Raw genomic sequence first — 11,168 nt, 5'->3', positions numbered from 1 at the left:
GATTGTGTCCTGGCCCGCCATCTAATGGCTTAGAAAAAAAAAACTGTCCTGGTTCCAAACTTGTTTGCCAACACCTGATCTATATTGTCAGCACTATAAGCAGGACACCTGGAGTGACACAAAACAAAGGTGTGTACAGGTGTGTACCTGAGTACCTGAAACTTCCACCATGCCTCTGTCCTTCTCTGGCATAACTTTACTCTTACATGTGTTGAATATTAGTGGATCTCCTGGTACATGTGGAATCATTATGTATAATATAGTGTATATAAAAAGGCTGTGAAAGAAGTTGTTCGACGGAGACAGACTGATACAAGAAGTTATTTTCCTAAGTGTACATTTGTATATTCTGTATTTCCCCAATTCAGCCATGGAGACCTCTTCCTTCTTCGTCTTTTCACCATCACCAAACCTCACATACTGTCCCCAGTCTTCTCCTTTCTTTCTCCCCACAGACATATCAGGGAAAAATAATGATCCTTGACTTCAGTTCCCTTCTCTGAAATCAGAAATGTAGACAAGAATTACAGACTTTAGATATGGGAAATTGATTTTTTTTTTTCTCCTCTGTTTTACTTTGCATCATCATCTGTAGTTAAAGATGTATTTGGGTTGTTTTCAGATGCAGCTCCAGCAACTCAAATGACTTGAACAAACTGTGAAACATAAGATTAGTTTTAAAATAGTACAATATCTGCCTGTTGGTGGACACTTTCAACCAAAGTTAACTGTGATACCTGAAATGCAAACACCCTTCACAAGAGTTTCCCCATCTGATAATAAACCCCCACTGAGGCACTAGAGGTGTAAAGCACTGCAGAGTTATAGTTCAATGAAGATAATGTGGAAATCTCATCGTCACTGATGACAGGTGCCGCCAAAACATGCGTCTAAATGTAAAAGCTGTGTTTTGTTTTTACAGTCAAAATGCAAAATGTACTATCATAGTATCCCTCTAGGGTGCCACTGCCTACTGTCAGGTACAAATCTTGTAACTCCAATTTCACTGTTGTCCTCTTTAATTTATGGTGAGGTAACACTCACTCAAAGACTATAAAAATACAGGGAGTTAAATAAAGTTGTATGATTTTCTTCTTCTATCTTGATATGTGTGTGCTCTTTGGTTAAAAACATGATGCTCACTGTAAAATGTGGTATTGTAATATTCATATTGTCTTATACAAGTGACACAACAACCAAGAAAACTCATTTTATCAAGTAATTCTAAATCCTCCACCCACTATGATGTTTGTTTTGTAAATGCATGTAAAATGCAAGGTCAGTCGATATCTGTTGAAGCATCTGTAATGAATATGTACATAAAATACCAGTTAATGTAAGAAAAATGACTAACAGGATGCCTGTGTTCCTCTGTGCCCGTTGGGTGTCTATGTAAATCAACTTCTTGTTTTTTTTTATTTTATTTGTAAGGCAGGCCTATGCAATAATAATTAAAAAGAAATATATACCCACGAACTCACATACTTCGCAAATATAGTTACCCAAATACTGTATGTGCATAAACAGATACATACGGACATACTTAAATATGAATATTAACAAAAAAGTAAAATAATCAAAAAAATAAATAGGTAGAAAATAAGGAAAAAGTTTTTTAAGTAACAAGGAAATCAAATGTATAAACTGGTATCAAGGTTTGTTGCTCTGAGGTTGTTTTGAGTCAGAAAATATAACCACAGACTTCACTGTGGACAATTTCCTGTGTCAAAGAAATAGTCTACTGAAAAAAAGGCTGTAAACATGTTTATTTCTGCTGTAAAATTGGACATTTTAACATGGAAGTCTATAGGGATTGACTCGCTTTTGGAGCCAGCTTCTAGAGGTCATTCGAAGATTGGTCTTTTTGTCTGATTGGGTCTATATACTACAGTACCCATAAGCCTCTTTGGTTGTTGCTATGGGAAATAATTCAAAATCCAGAAGTGAACCGAGTTTCTGCTGAATTTATTCAACAAGTTGGAATATTAAGCTCCATGACTCACTGTTTCTAAACACCTGCAGATGTTCATGACCTCGTGTTTCACTAATCAGAAAGTTCAGTGCATTAAGTCACCTGGCTCATTCCATTCATTTGTAATGCCAATACTCACTTTTGAAGCCCTTTGATACCCACAATCTGAAGTCCAAATGGACACCAGTCATCAATGCACTGCAAAAGGAGGTTAGAAATAAAACTTTGTGTATGTGGTTTGGGCAGGCAACACAGTAACACTAGACTTTGTGTGTGCATGTAATCCTTAGATGATATGAGTACAGGGCCGTTGTGAGGAAAGAGGAAGCTAAAAAACCCTGAATATGTCAACCAAAGATCTTTTCACACATCCGCTCAACATTCAACACCTCCTATAAGATTAGAATTCTGCTGTGCTCCAAAGACCCTGATGCTGATGCTCAGTTTAGTCCAGTAAATTGCATGGCTGTGTTGCTGTGCTATGTACAATCGTAAACTTTGTTAAAATATGGTTGAGATTATGGAACCCCTAGGCATTGCACTGCATCTTTATGATTGGCCTATAATCATAACAAACACTTCAGTTATCGCGTTTAATCAGTTTATGGAATCATTTGTATGACAGTGCCTCTGTGGTCCTCCCTCTCCAATTCACCCTGAGGTTCTGTCCAAGAAAATCACAAACAGAACTGGTGACAAGAGACGAAACACGTTTGTACGATGTGCTGTCCGACCACAGATATAAATAAATGGAACGGTAAAGACTTTATGGAGAGAGAGAGAGATGTTTCTGTGAAAAGTGCAGATGTAAAACCCAAGGCTATGACATGTCAGTCTATGCTCAGTGGTTATAAAAACACGTCACAGTCAGTAACACTGATGTCGGGGTGTTAAACGCTAGCCTACAAATTCCTCTTTATTTGCTTTATGCATTATATTCACAGTATAAGCGAAAAAGTTCATGCCACTGCCACCACACTGCTGTGCAGCCTCTGCGTTTATGCCAACCCTCGTCTCTGAGTCACCTGCATTGACCAAAATGTTGAAGCCTCTACCTGCACTTTTTTTTGGTGAGTAACTTGCGCTGCTGTATGTGTGACAGACAGTCAACATGTGTCTGTATCTACTGATCTGTCCTACCAGGATCAACAATAATGATTATGATTGAGTGTTTTCATGTAAAAGAAAAACTTGCAGCATTTTAATGGTGTTTTTTACGGAACAAAATTCACATTTCACATTTGCAACTAAAATGTAGTTCTGACATGCCAAAGGTTCTTTGGGACTGAAGATAGAAAACAAAATATAACAGCTAAACCATGAGTGTGTCCAGTCTTAATTTCCGATGATTGTATTTTCCTCAGGGCATAAACCAATAGGAACACATTATTTGGACATGCACAGATAATGAACTCGGAAAACAAATGTTTTGCAGTGACTTTCAACCCTACCATCACCCCACCACACTCAAAACTATCTCAAAACTTACTCAATTTAGCACAAACATAACTTCTCAGAGTCAAATCTGAACAAACAGACATCATACACTCATTGATTTAATTAGTGGAATTCACTCTGTACACAGCTGTCCATGAATGTGTTTAAAAATCGTAGAATAAAAGCAAACCTCAGTGTAAATGGGAAGTGCAGTTGCCAAATCATCATGACTTTTCACTATTATATAGCTGATAAGTAATTTTTATTAGAGTGGAAGAAGACTTGTTTGCTTCCACTCCAATAAAAATACACTGTAAATTGTGCATTGAGGAGAGGGACGAGGGAAATAAAATGCCATATAGATACCATATGTATGTATTTTATATACACACATACATATCTGTAGCTATCATGGAATTATTAAGGAGAACTGTTACTCTGTTGGATGATGGTGATGAATAATGTAAATATAAACACATTTCTGACTATATAATGAACTGTTTTTTCTTCCCTCCTACAGTCTCTTTTCTCTTGACCTCATCTTCACCTGCTGCAGGTCAGTCCATTCTCCCGTGTGATTTGTACAGTTAAATATGGTACGCTGTGTTTTACATAGCTGATAGGAGTTCAGGTCAGATAAACTGTGTCTACTCAGTGCTCTGGGCCAGATGAAATCTATCACTGTGATGACAACTGGGACTTACGTGATGCTAAGGTAGTTTGCAGGAGTTATTTTTGTGACTACTATTGAAATTATTTTCTTAGTAATAGTCATCCAAATGCTGTTCTAGTTATCCTGATTAAGTAAGCTTTAAGTATTCAATATTTGATTGCGGGATCACAGAATTCCTGCCTCTCGACCAGTATGACCTGGGACAGGCTCCAGGCCCCTCACAACCCTATATAGGATGAAAGTGATGGCTGGAAACTTTGAAGCTCCATGTTGCACAGATTTGAGGATATACATGTAACTGGAATAAAAAACTAAATGTTGTAAACTATGTTTTATGTTTGTCAGGTTCTCAGATCAGATTGGTTGGATCTGGATCTACTCAATGTTCTGGAAGAGTTGAAATCTATCACAATAACGACTGGGGGACAGTTTGTGATGACAGCTGGGACGTAAATGATGCTAAGGTGGTGTGCAGACAGTTGGGCTGTGGTACAGCAGCTGAGCTTGCCTACTTTGGTGGAGCAACCGGGAAGATCTGGCTTGATAATGTGAACTGTTCAGGAAATGAAGGGACTCTAAGTGAGTGTGAGCACAGAGGATTTGGGATACATGACTGTGAACATAATGAGGACGCTGGTGTCATCTGTTCAGGTGAGAAGAATTTTGACTCACTTACTGTATCTGCTATGTATGTATGTTGTAATATTATGTTTGACTATGGAGTCATCGGAGTGCTATAAAAAATAAATCTATAAAAGAATATGAAAATAAATAAAGGTCTCTAAGTGAGTGTCAGTACAGTGGATTTGGACAAAAGGACTGTATACATGGTGAGGATGCTGGGGTCGTCTGTTCAGGTGGTTCCATCTAAGGTAATTAGTAAGTAATCATTTATAATATTAATAATAATAACTTTATTTATATAGCACCTTTAAAAACAGAGTTTACAAAGTGATTTGACAATTGAAGCAAAATAAATAATTGGCAAGATGCTTAGAGGCAATATAACAACAGAAAGCTGGATATTAAAGCCAAACAAAAGCTGGACAGAAGCAAGGTGAAGTTAAAGATGGAAGACATACAATATAGGCCTACCTCAATATAATTAAGGACAATCAGAGAGATTAAATGCCATAAAAAAGCAATAGAAGGATGATAAAGGGGCAATAAAAAGACAACATCACAAATAAGAAGTCACTGATCCAGCTAGCCTCATCTCCTCCGGCAGGTTGTTACAAAGTGAGGGGTCCTGATGGCAAAAGCCCAATCACCTTTAGATTTAAGCATTGTCTTTAAAACAGCCAGAAGGGCCCCATCCTAGGATCTAAGGCTGCGTACTGGCTTGTATGGGGTTAATAATTCTGTAATGTAGCTTGGGTCCAGGCCCCGGTGTGCTTTAAAAGTGATCAGTAAAATCTTAAAGTCAATTCTTAAATGAGGACAAGACAAGACTGGGGTGATGTGATGTTGTCTGTTAAAACTAGCTGGAGGCGGGAGAATGACTTTTGGCTTATGCCAGAGAGGAGAGATTTTATTTCAGTTTTAGAAAACAAATGCATGAGTGACGTTGACTTCTAGATCATGGTAAGAGATTATAGGAGTGATTTTGGAGATGGTTCTTATTTGGAGGAAGCAGGACTGGACAACTTTTTTGATGTAGTGATCGAAGGTCAGGTGTGAATCAAATAATACTCCTATATTTCTAGCAATGGATTTTACATTGGCAGTCTGAACGGGACTGATGGGGTTTGGTGGATTAAACAGTATTATTTCTGATTTTGAAAAGTTTTTAAGTTGAAAGAAATGTTGTGCTATCCAACAGTTAATGTCATTTACACTGTCTAAAACAGCAGCTTGGTGTTCTGGGTCATCAGGTCTTAGAGTATATATGTGTGTAGCAAAAGAGACATTGTGGCATTGGATGACTTGGCCAAGTGGAAGCATGTTGATGGAAAATAAAATTGGACCTAAAATTGAACCTTGTGGTACACCACAGGTAATGCGAGTTGTGGAAGATGCAAAGTTACCTACAGTGACCATAGTAGGTTCTATCTAAAGTATTAGGTAGGAGTAAAAGCAACTGAGGGCAGTATCCTTGATGCCAAGGTTTTATGGTCAATTAAAATGGCCCAAGTTGAAAATGACTAAGGAGCAAAAAGCGTATCTTAAAATGTGTCTTAAAACTGGATAAAAGTCCATTTTGAGCTTCTGGCAGGCAACCACAACCCCAACACATGTGTATAGGGGAGATGATGTCATTGACAGGCAACCTACCATGATTAAAATCACAGATTTCTCTAGGTTTGAGAATTCCTGGAAACATTTGGGATAATGTAGGTACACAACTCAAAAATAAATTTACATTGTCTTGTCATTTTAGACATTTTAATGTGGAAAAGTTTCATATTATAACTTTAAAGGAATTACAGCTCTAATACTGGTGTTTTTTTCAGCGAACCTCCCAAAGCCCAGCATCTCCATGAACCCTGTTGGTGAGGTTACCTGGGGTCAGGACATTGGTATCACCTGTACAATCAAAACTCAGCATTTAGGTGGAACATTCACTCTACAGCAGACGTCAGGCTCATTCAAAAAGGCCGAAACGTCAAGCACCAGCTCTACCACCTTCAGCATTCGTCAAGTGAACTTTGATCATGAGGGACCGTACCAGTGTCTGTATCAGATAAGCATTTCAAGTCGAAACTTGAGCTCTCCTCTAAGTGACTCTGTCAGACTCTCTGTCACTGGTAAACAAAAAATACAGTTCCCAATCCTTTTTTTGTTCACTTGTTGACATGATCATTTTAAATTAAGTAAAAATGTCAAAGAGGTAAAATGTACAGATGTATCTCATTTCAAAGGCAATATCTATTGTTCTAATGTTTTGGGGATTTTTTTCAGTGACCCTCCCAAAGCCCAGCATCTCCATGAACCCTGTTGGTGAGGTTACCTGGGGTCAGGACATTGGTATCACCTGTACAATCAAAACTCAGCATTTAGGTGGAACATTCACTCTACAGCAGACGTCAGGCTCACTCAGAAAGACCAAAACGTCCAGCACCAGCTCTACCACCTTTAGCATCCGTCAAGTGAACTTTGATCATGAGGGACCGTACCAGTGTCAGTATCAGATAAGAGGTTCAAGTCGAGACTTCAGCTCTCCTCTAAGTGACTCTGTCAGACTCTCTGTCACTGGTAAACAAAAAATACAGTTCCCAATCCTTTTTTTGTTCACTTGTTGACATGATCATTTTAAATTAAGTAAAAATGTCAAAGAGGTAAAATGTACAGATGTATCTCATTTCAAAGGCAATATCTATTGTTCTAATGTTTTGGGGATTTTTTTCAGTGACCCTCCCAAAGCCCAGCATCTCCATGAACCCTGTTGGTGAGGTTACCTGGGGTCAGAATATCGGTATCACCTGTAAAATCAAAACTCAGCATTTAGGTGGAACATTCACTCTACAGCAGACGTCAGGCTCACTCAGAAAGACCGAAACATCAACCACCGACTCTACCACCTTCAGCATCCCTCAAGTGAACTTTGATCATGAGGGACCGTACCAGTGTCAATATCAGATAAGAGGTTCAAGTCGAGACTTCAGCTCTCCTCTAAGTGACTCTGTCAAGCTTTCAGTTACTGGTAAGAAAAATAAATCCACATCCTGAACTTGGTTTGTCATTTACATGTATAAATTATCAAGTATACTAGAAAGTATGCAGAGAGTGAATACCTTGTTGAATACCATGATTGGATTATACAACTGTTATGAGGCAATGCAGTTGCAAGAACTTTGTCATATTACTTTTTTAGTTGTTTTTTTCTAGAGGTACATTTCTTATATCTGATATCTGATCTATTGTTTTTGGCCAGTATCAGACTAATACTAATCCTAAGTCATGTATGAGGACATCATCTTGTATTCTTTGGTTCCACCCAAACTCCACATTCTCCTTTAACTTTGATTCTTTTGCATTCTTGTTTCCACTGTTTTTCAGAGTGGCACAGCTTTAAATATGTGTAGTATCTATCCTTAGCATTACTGATTTACAAATTTAGGAAAACTAAATGGTCACATTATGTTGTCTCTTTTGTAACCAGTGCCCCTGCAGCAGCCCAACATCTCCCTGACATCTCCTGATGGAGGGTTGGTCTGGAGTCCTGAAGCCACAGAGGTCACAAGGGGTTACAGCTTCTTCATCACCTGCTCAGTTTCCTCCAACTATCCTTGGGGTGATTTCTCTCTCATCTTCTCTGGTTCCAAGACCGCTGTCACTAAGCCTGCAATCAACCACTCAACTACCTTTGAGTTCCCTGCAGCTGACTATGAACACCAGGGCAATTACAGCTGTGTGTATGAAGTCACACTGTCATCAAGGAAATTCATTTCTACGAAGACAACATCAATTACTGTCATCATTAAGTGTAAGTAGGTAGAATTTATTGGCTCCATTAGTGTCTTTACCGGCTCCATCAGTGTCATTCCTTCTTCATGTGTAAGTAAATTGATGGCTACATACATGTTATTTGTCTATTTTCATTAGTGACCGGCTACAATAGGTATACTAACATCATCTGACTTGCTGTTACCCATATTATAAATGTGTTCAGCAAATGTTGCTATTGCTAGTTGGCTAACTGTCAGCTTTGCTGTGGAGGATATAACAGCAATGCTGGTGTGGGCTAATGGTTGTGGCTGGGTTTTTTTTTTTTCAGCTCTTGTGTACACAGGATAACTTTATTCAGTTGTGCTTCTTGTTTGCTAAGTGTCCACTTTCACTGGGCTTCGTAACACCATGTTGACTGAGAATGTGAAGGGAGGGGGGTAGTGCTAGACCAGGGGGCTGGAGGTGTGGCCGATGAAGCATTTGTTTTGGTCTGAGATCCTGGTGGTCTAGTGCGTTCTAGTGGCACTGACGATGGTTTACAGAACCTTTAAAGGCACAGTCAACTTGGTGACTGTAAACTTCTGACTTCAACTGTAAACCTGGCAGCACTGCACATACCTTAACATACCGTGTGGACTTGGTAGGCACACTTCAGCAGCACCTTAACATGGGTAGAGCCATGTCCCTGCTTCTATACCTAAATCCATGCCTACATATCATACCACAACAATCATTGTCAGATTCCTAAAGACAACACTTAAAGAAACAGCTTGACTCTAACAGCAGACTATACCTTTAATAGGAAAAAAACATTATACAATAGAGAATCAGACATGCTCTGATTCTGAACAAAAAAACAGTAACTGTCGGTGTTTTCTCTCCTAGTGTCGCTGTCACTGCCGGTCTCCTTACTGGCTGCTGGGAGCCTTGTGCTCCTGGTCTTGGTGGTGATCTATCTGGTCTGCAAGAGAAGACGACAATCTCAATGTCTGTACTCACCATTACACACATTACATTACATGAAAGTGCTGTTGTTTGTTTTATCCATTTTCAAGACACACTTCAGTATCCAAGTGTGGATTCTTGTGAACGCGATATCTCAGTAACACCTTGAGGGAATTTGGAACAAACTTTTACTTGTACTCAACAATGGACTGATTAGATTTTTGTGGTCAAAGGTCAAAGGTCAAGGTTACCGTGACCTCACAAAACACATTTTTTGTCCATAACTCACAAACGTATACACTAATTATGACACAATTTAACTCAAATATCTATAGGGATAAAATAAAGTGATGACATTTTATATCGAAATGGTCAAAGGTCAACTTCCCGGTGACATCATAATGTTCTGCAAAAACATTCATGCTGTAGCTCAGGAAGGAGAGACTGTGACCATACTTCCTGCAACGTGGCTGGTTGGTGGAGGCATACGGAGGCATACAACCAGGAGGCGGTAATTCTAGTTAAACAGTTGAGTCTCTTATTCATGACACATTCTGTTTCTGTGCTTGTGTTCCAGTGGCTGTCAGGAATCATTATGTAGACTCCGACAATGAGGAGGAGGAGGAACAGCATTATATGAACTTTGAACCATTGAAGAAGAGGCAGGAGAAGCAAACATGTGGGATGGTGGACAGTGACGAAGATCATGATAAAGAAGAGAGCGATGAAGATCCTGTCTATGAGAACGCTGAAGGCCATTGTTATGTAGGAAACCAGGAGACCTATTTTTCTGTAGAGGACAACAGAGAGGAAGCGGTGTATGAAGACAGTGTTGCTTATGATGACGCCTATGTAAGTCTACGCCAGTCCTTTGCTGAAGATGCTCTGGACATTTATGGAGTAGAAGAAGATATTTATCAAGATGTTCAGCTTTCTGCTGATGACCATTTTAACAACAGTACATGATTCACTGCAAACATTTTAATCATATGTGTTTTCTTTAATTACAAACACAAAACATACTGTTTGACGGGTTTCAAATCTATATAATGTGCTAATTCTAAGCAGGTTTCACAGTGAAAAGTGTCACTCATAGCAGACAGCATGCCTAACAAATTTGGTTGATTTTTGCTATTGATGGACACTATTGTGGGTGGTGGTGGGACAGCTCCAGAAAGATCTTGGAAAATGAAAAACATTTAATCTAATCTAATGTTGTACACATTAATAATTTCCTATTAGTATAAATCTATTAGCAATATAAAACATATGTTAATTATTTAAGATTAATTATAATAAACACAAAAAACACTGGTAATGCCAACTTTCTCCGAATTTAAAAATGTAAGTATTTCCCAGGTGGTATAAATTGGGAGATATCAATTCATTTTTATAGCAGCATTTTATTAGTTGCCTTGTGTTTTTTATAATGTATCTCATTGCTCTTCCTATTTTTTATTGCATTTTATCTTTGACATTGTTTTTAAGACACTTGCAATGTATATATATATATATAGCACTTTTGTAAAGGGTTTTTAAAGTATGCCACTGTAAAAAGGCACGTTTTGGGCCAAGACCACACAAGCTCGTGTGCTGCCTGCATGCATTTCCTGTTTATAGATCAGGGATCTCTTTATGGTGACTGGTTGTTTATATATACAGTAAACAGTATTTGTTGTATGACGATCCTGATGGACGCCACTTGCCGAAATGCATTGATCTGACAATAAAGCTGTAATTTGTACTACAAGT

At 38.5% G+C, this 11,168-nt stretch overlaps 1 protein-coding gene across 3 annotated transcripts; it reads left to right on the top strand.

Moving 5' to 3' along the window:
- Positions 1 to 2,958: 2,958 nt before the first annotated feature.
- On the top strand, positions 2,959 to 11,153 carry LOC111223731 (soluble scavenger receptor cysteine-rich domain-containing protein SSC5D-like). Of its 3 annotated transcripts, XM_022747980.1 has the most exons (9): positions 2,959 to 3,042; positions 3,930 to 3,965; positions 4,428 to 4,733; positions 6,536 to 6,829; positions 6,984 to 7,277; positions 7,432 to 7,725; positions 8,185 to 8,508; positions 9,357 to 9,458; positions 9,994 to 11,153. In XM_022747980.1, exons 1-9 carry the CDS (start codon positions 2,973 to 2,975, stop codon positions 10,380 to 10,382), a joined length of 2,109 nt encoding a protein of 702 aa, XP_022603701.1. In that variant the 5' UTR covers positions 2,959 to 2,972; the 3' UTR covers positions 10,383 to 11,153. The 3 variants fall into 3 exon arrangements, with proteins under 3 accessions (XP_022603701.1, XP_022603702.1, XP_022603703.1); XM_022747981.1 differs by lacking the exon at positions 6,536 to 6,829; XM_022747982.1 differs by lacking the exon at positions 6,984 to 7,277.
- Positions 11,154 to 11,168: the final 15 nt, after the last annotated feature.

This window comes from Seriola dumerili, unplaced genomic scaffold, assembly GCF_002260705.1.
Source record: "Seriola dumerili isolate Sdu_G_001 unplaced genomic scaffold, Sdu_1.0 BDQW01000113.1, whole genome shotgun sequence".
NCBI classification, from domain to species: Eukaryota; Metazoa; Chordata; class Actinopteri; order Carangiformes; family Carangidae; genus Seriola; species Seriola dumerili.
Note: the sequence above shows the minus strand (reverse complement) of the source record. Positions and strands in the feature narration are given on the sequence as shown.

What these genes read in the sequence shown, in the direction of transcription:
- LOC111223731 (XM_022747980.1), top strand. Translation starts at nt 2,973, where the DNA reads ATGCCAACCCTCGTCTCTGAGTCACCTGCATTGACCAAAATGTTGAAG. An exon ending in CGCTGGTGTCATCTGTTCAG is followed by an intron (nt 4,734 to 6,535) that starts GTGAGAAGAATT and finishes TGTTTTTTTCAG; the next exon opens with CGAACCTCCCAAAGCCCAGC. An exon ending in AATTACTGTCATCATTAAGT is followed by an intron (nt 8,509 to 9,356) that starts GTAAGTAGGTAG and finishes TTTCTCTCCTAG; the next exon opens with TGTCGCTGTCACTGCCGGTC.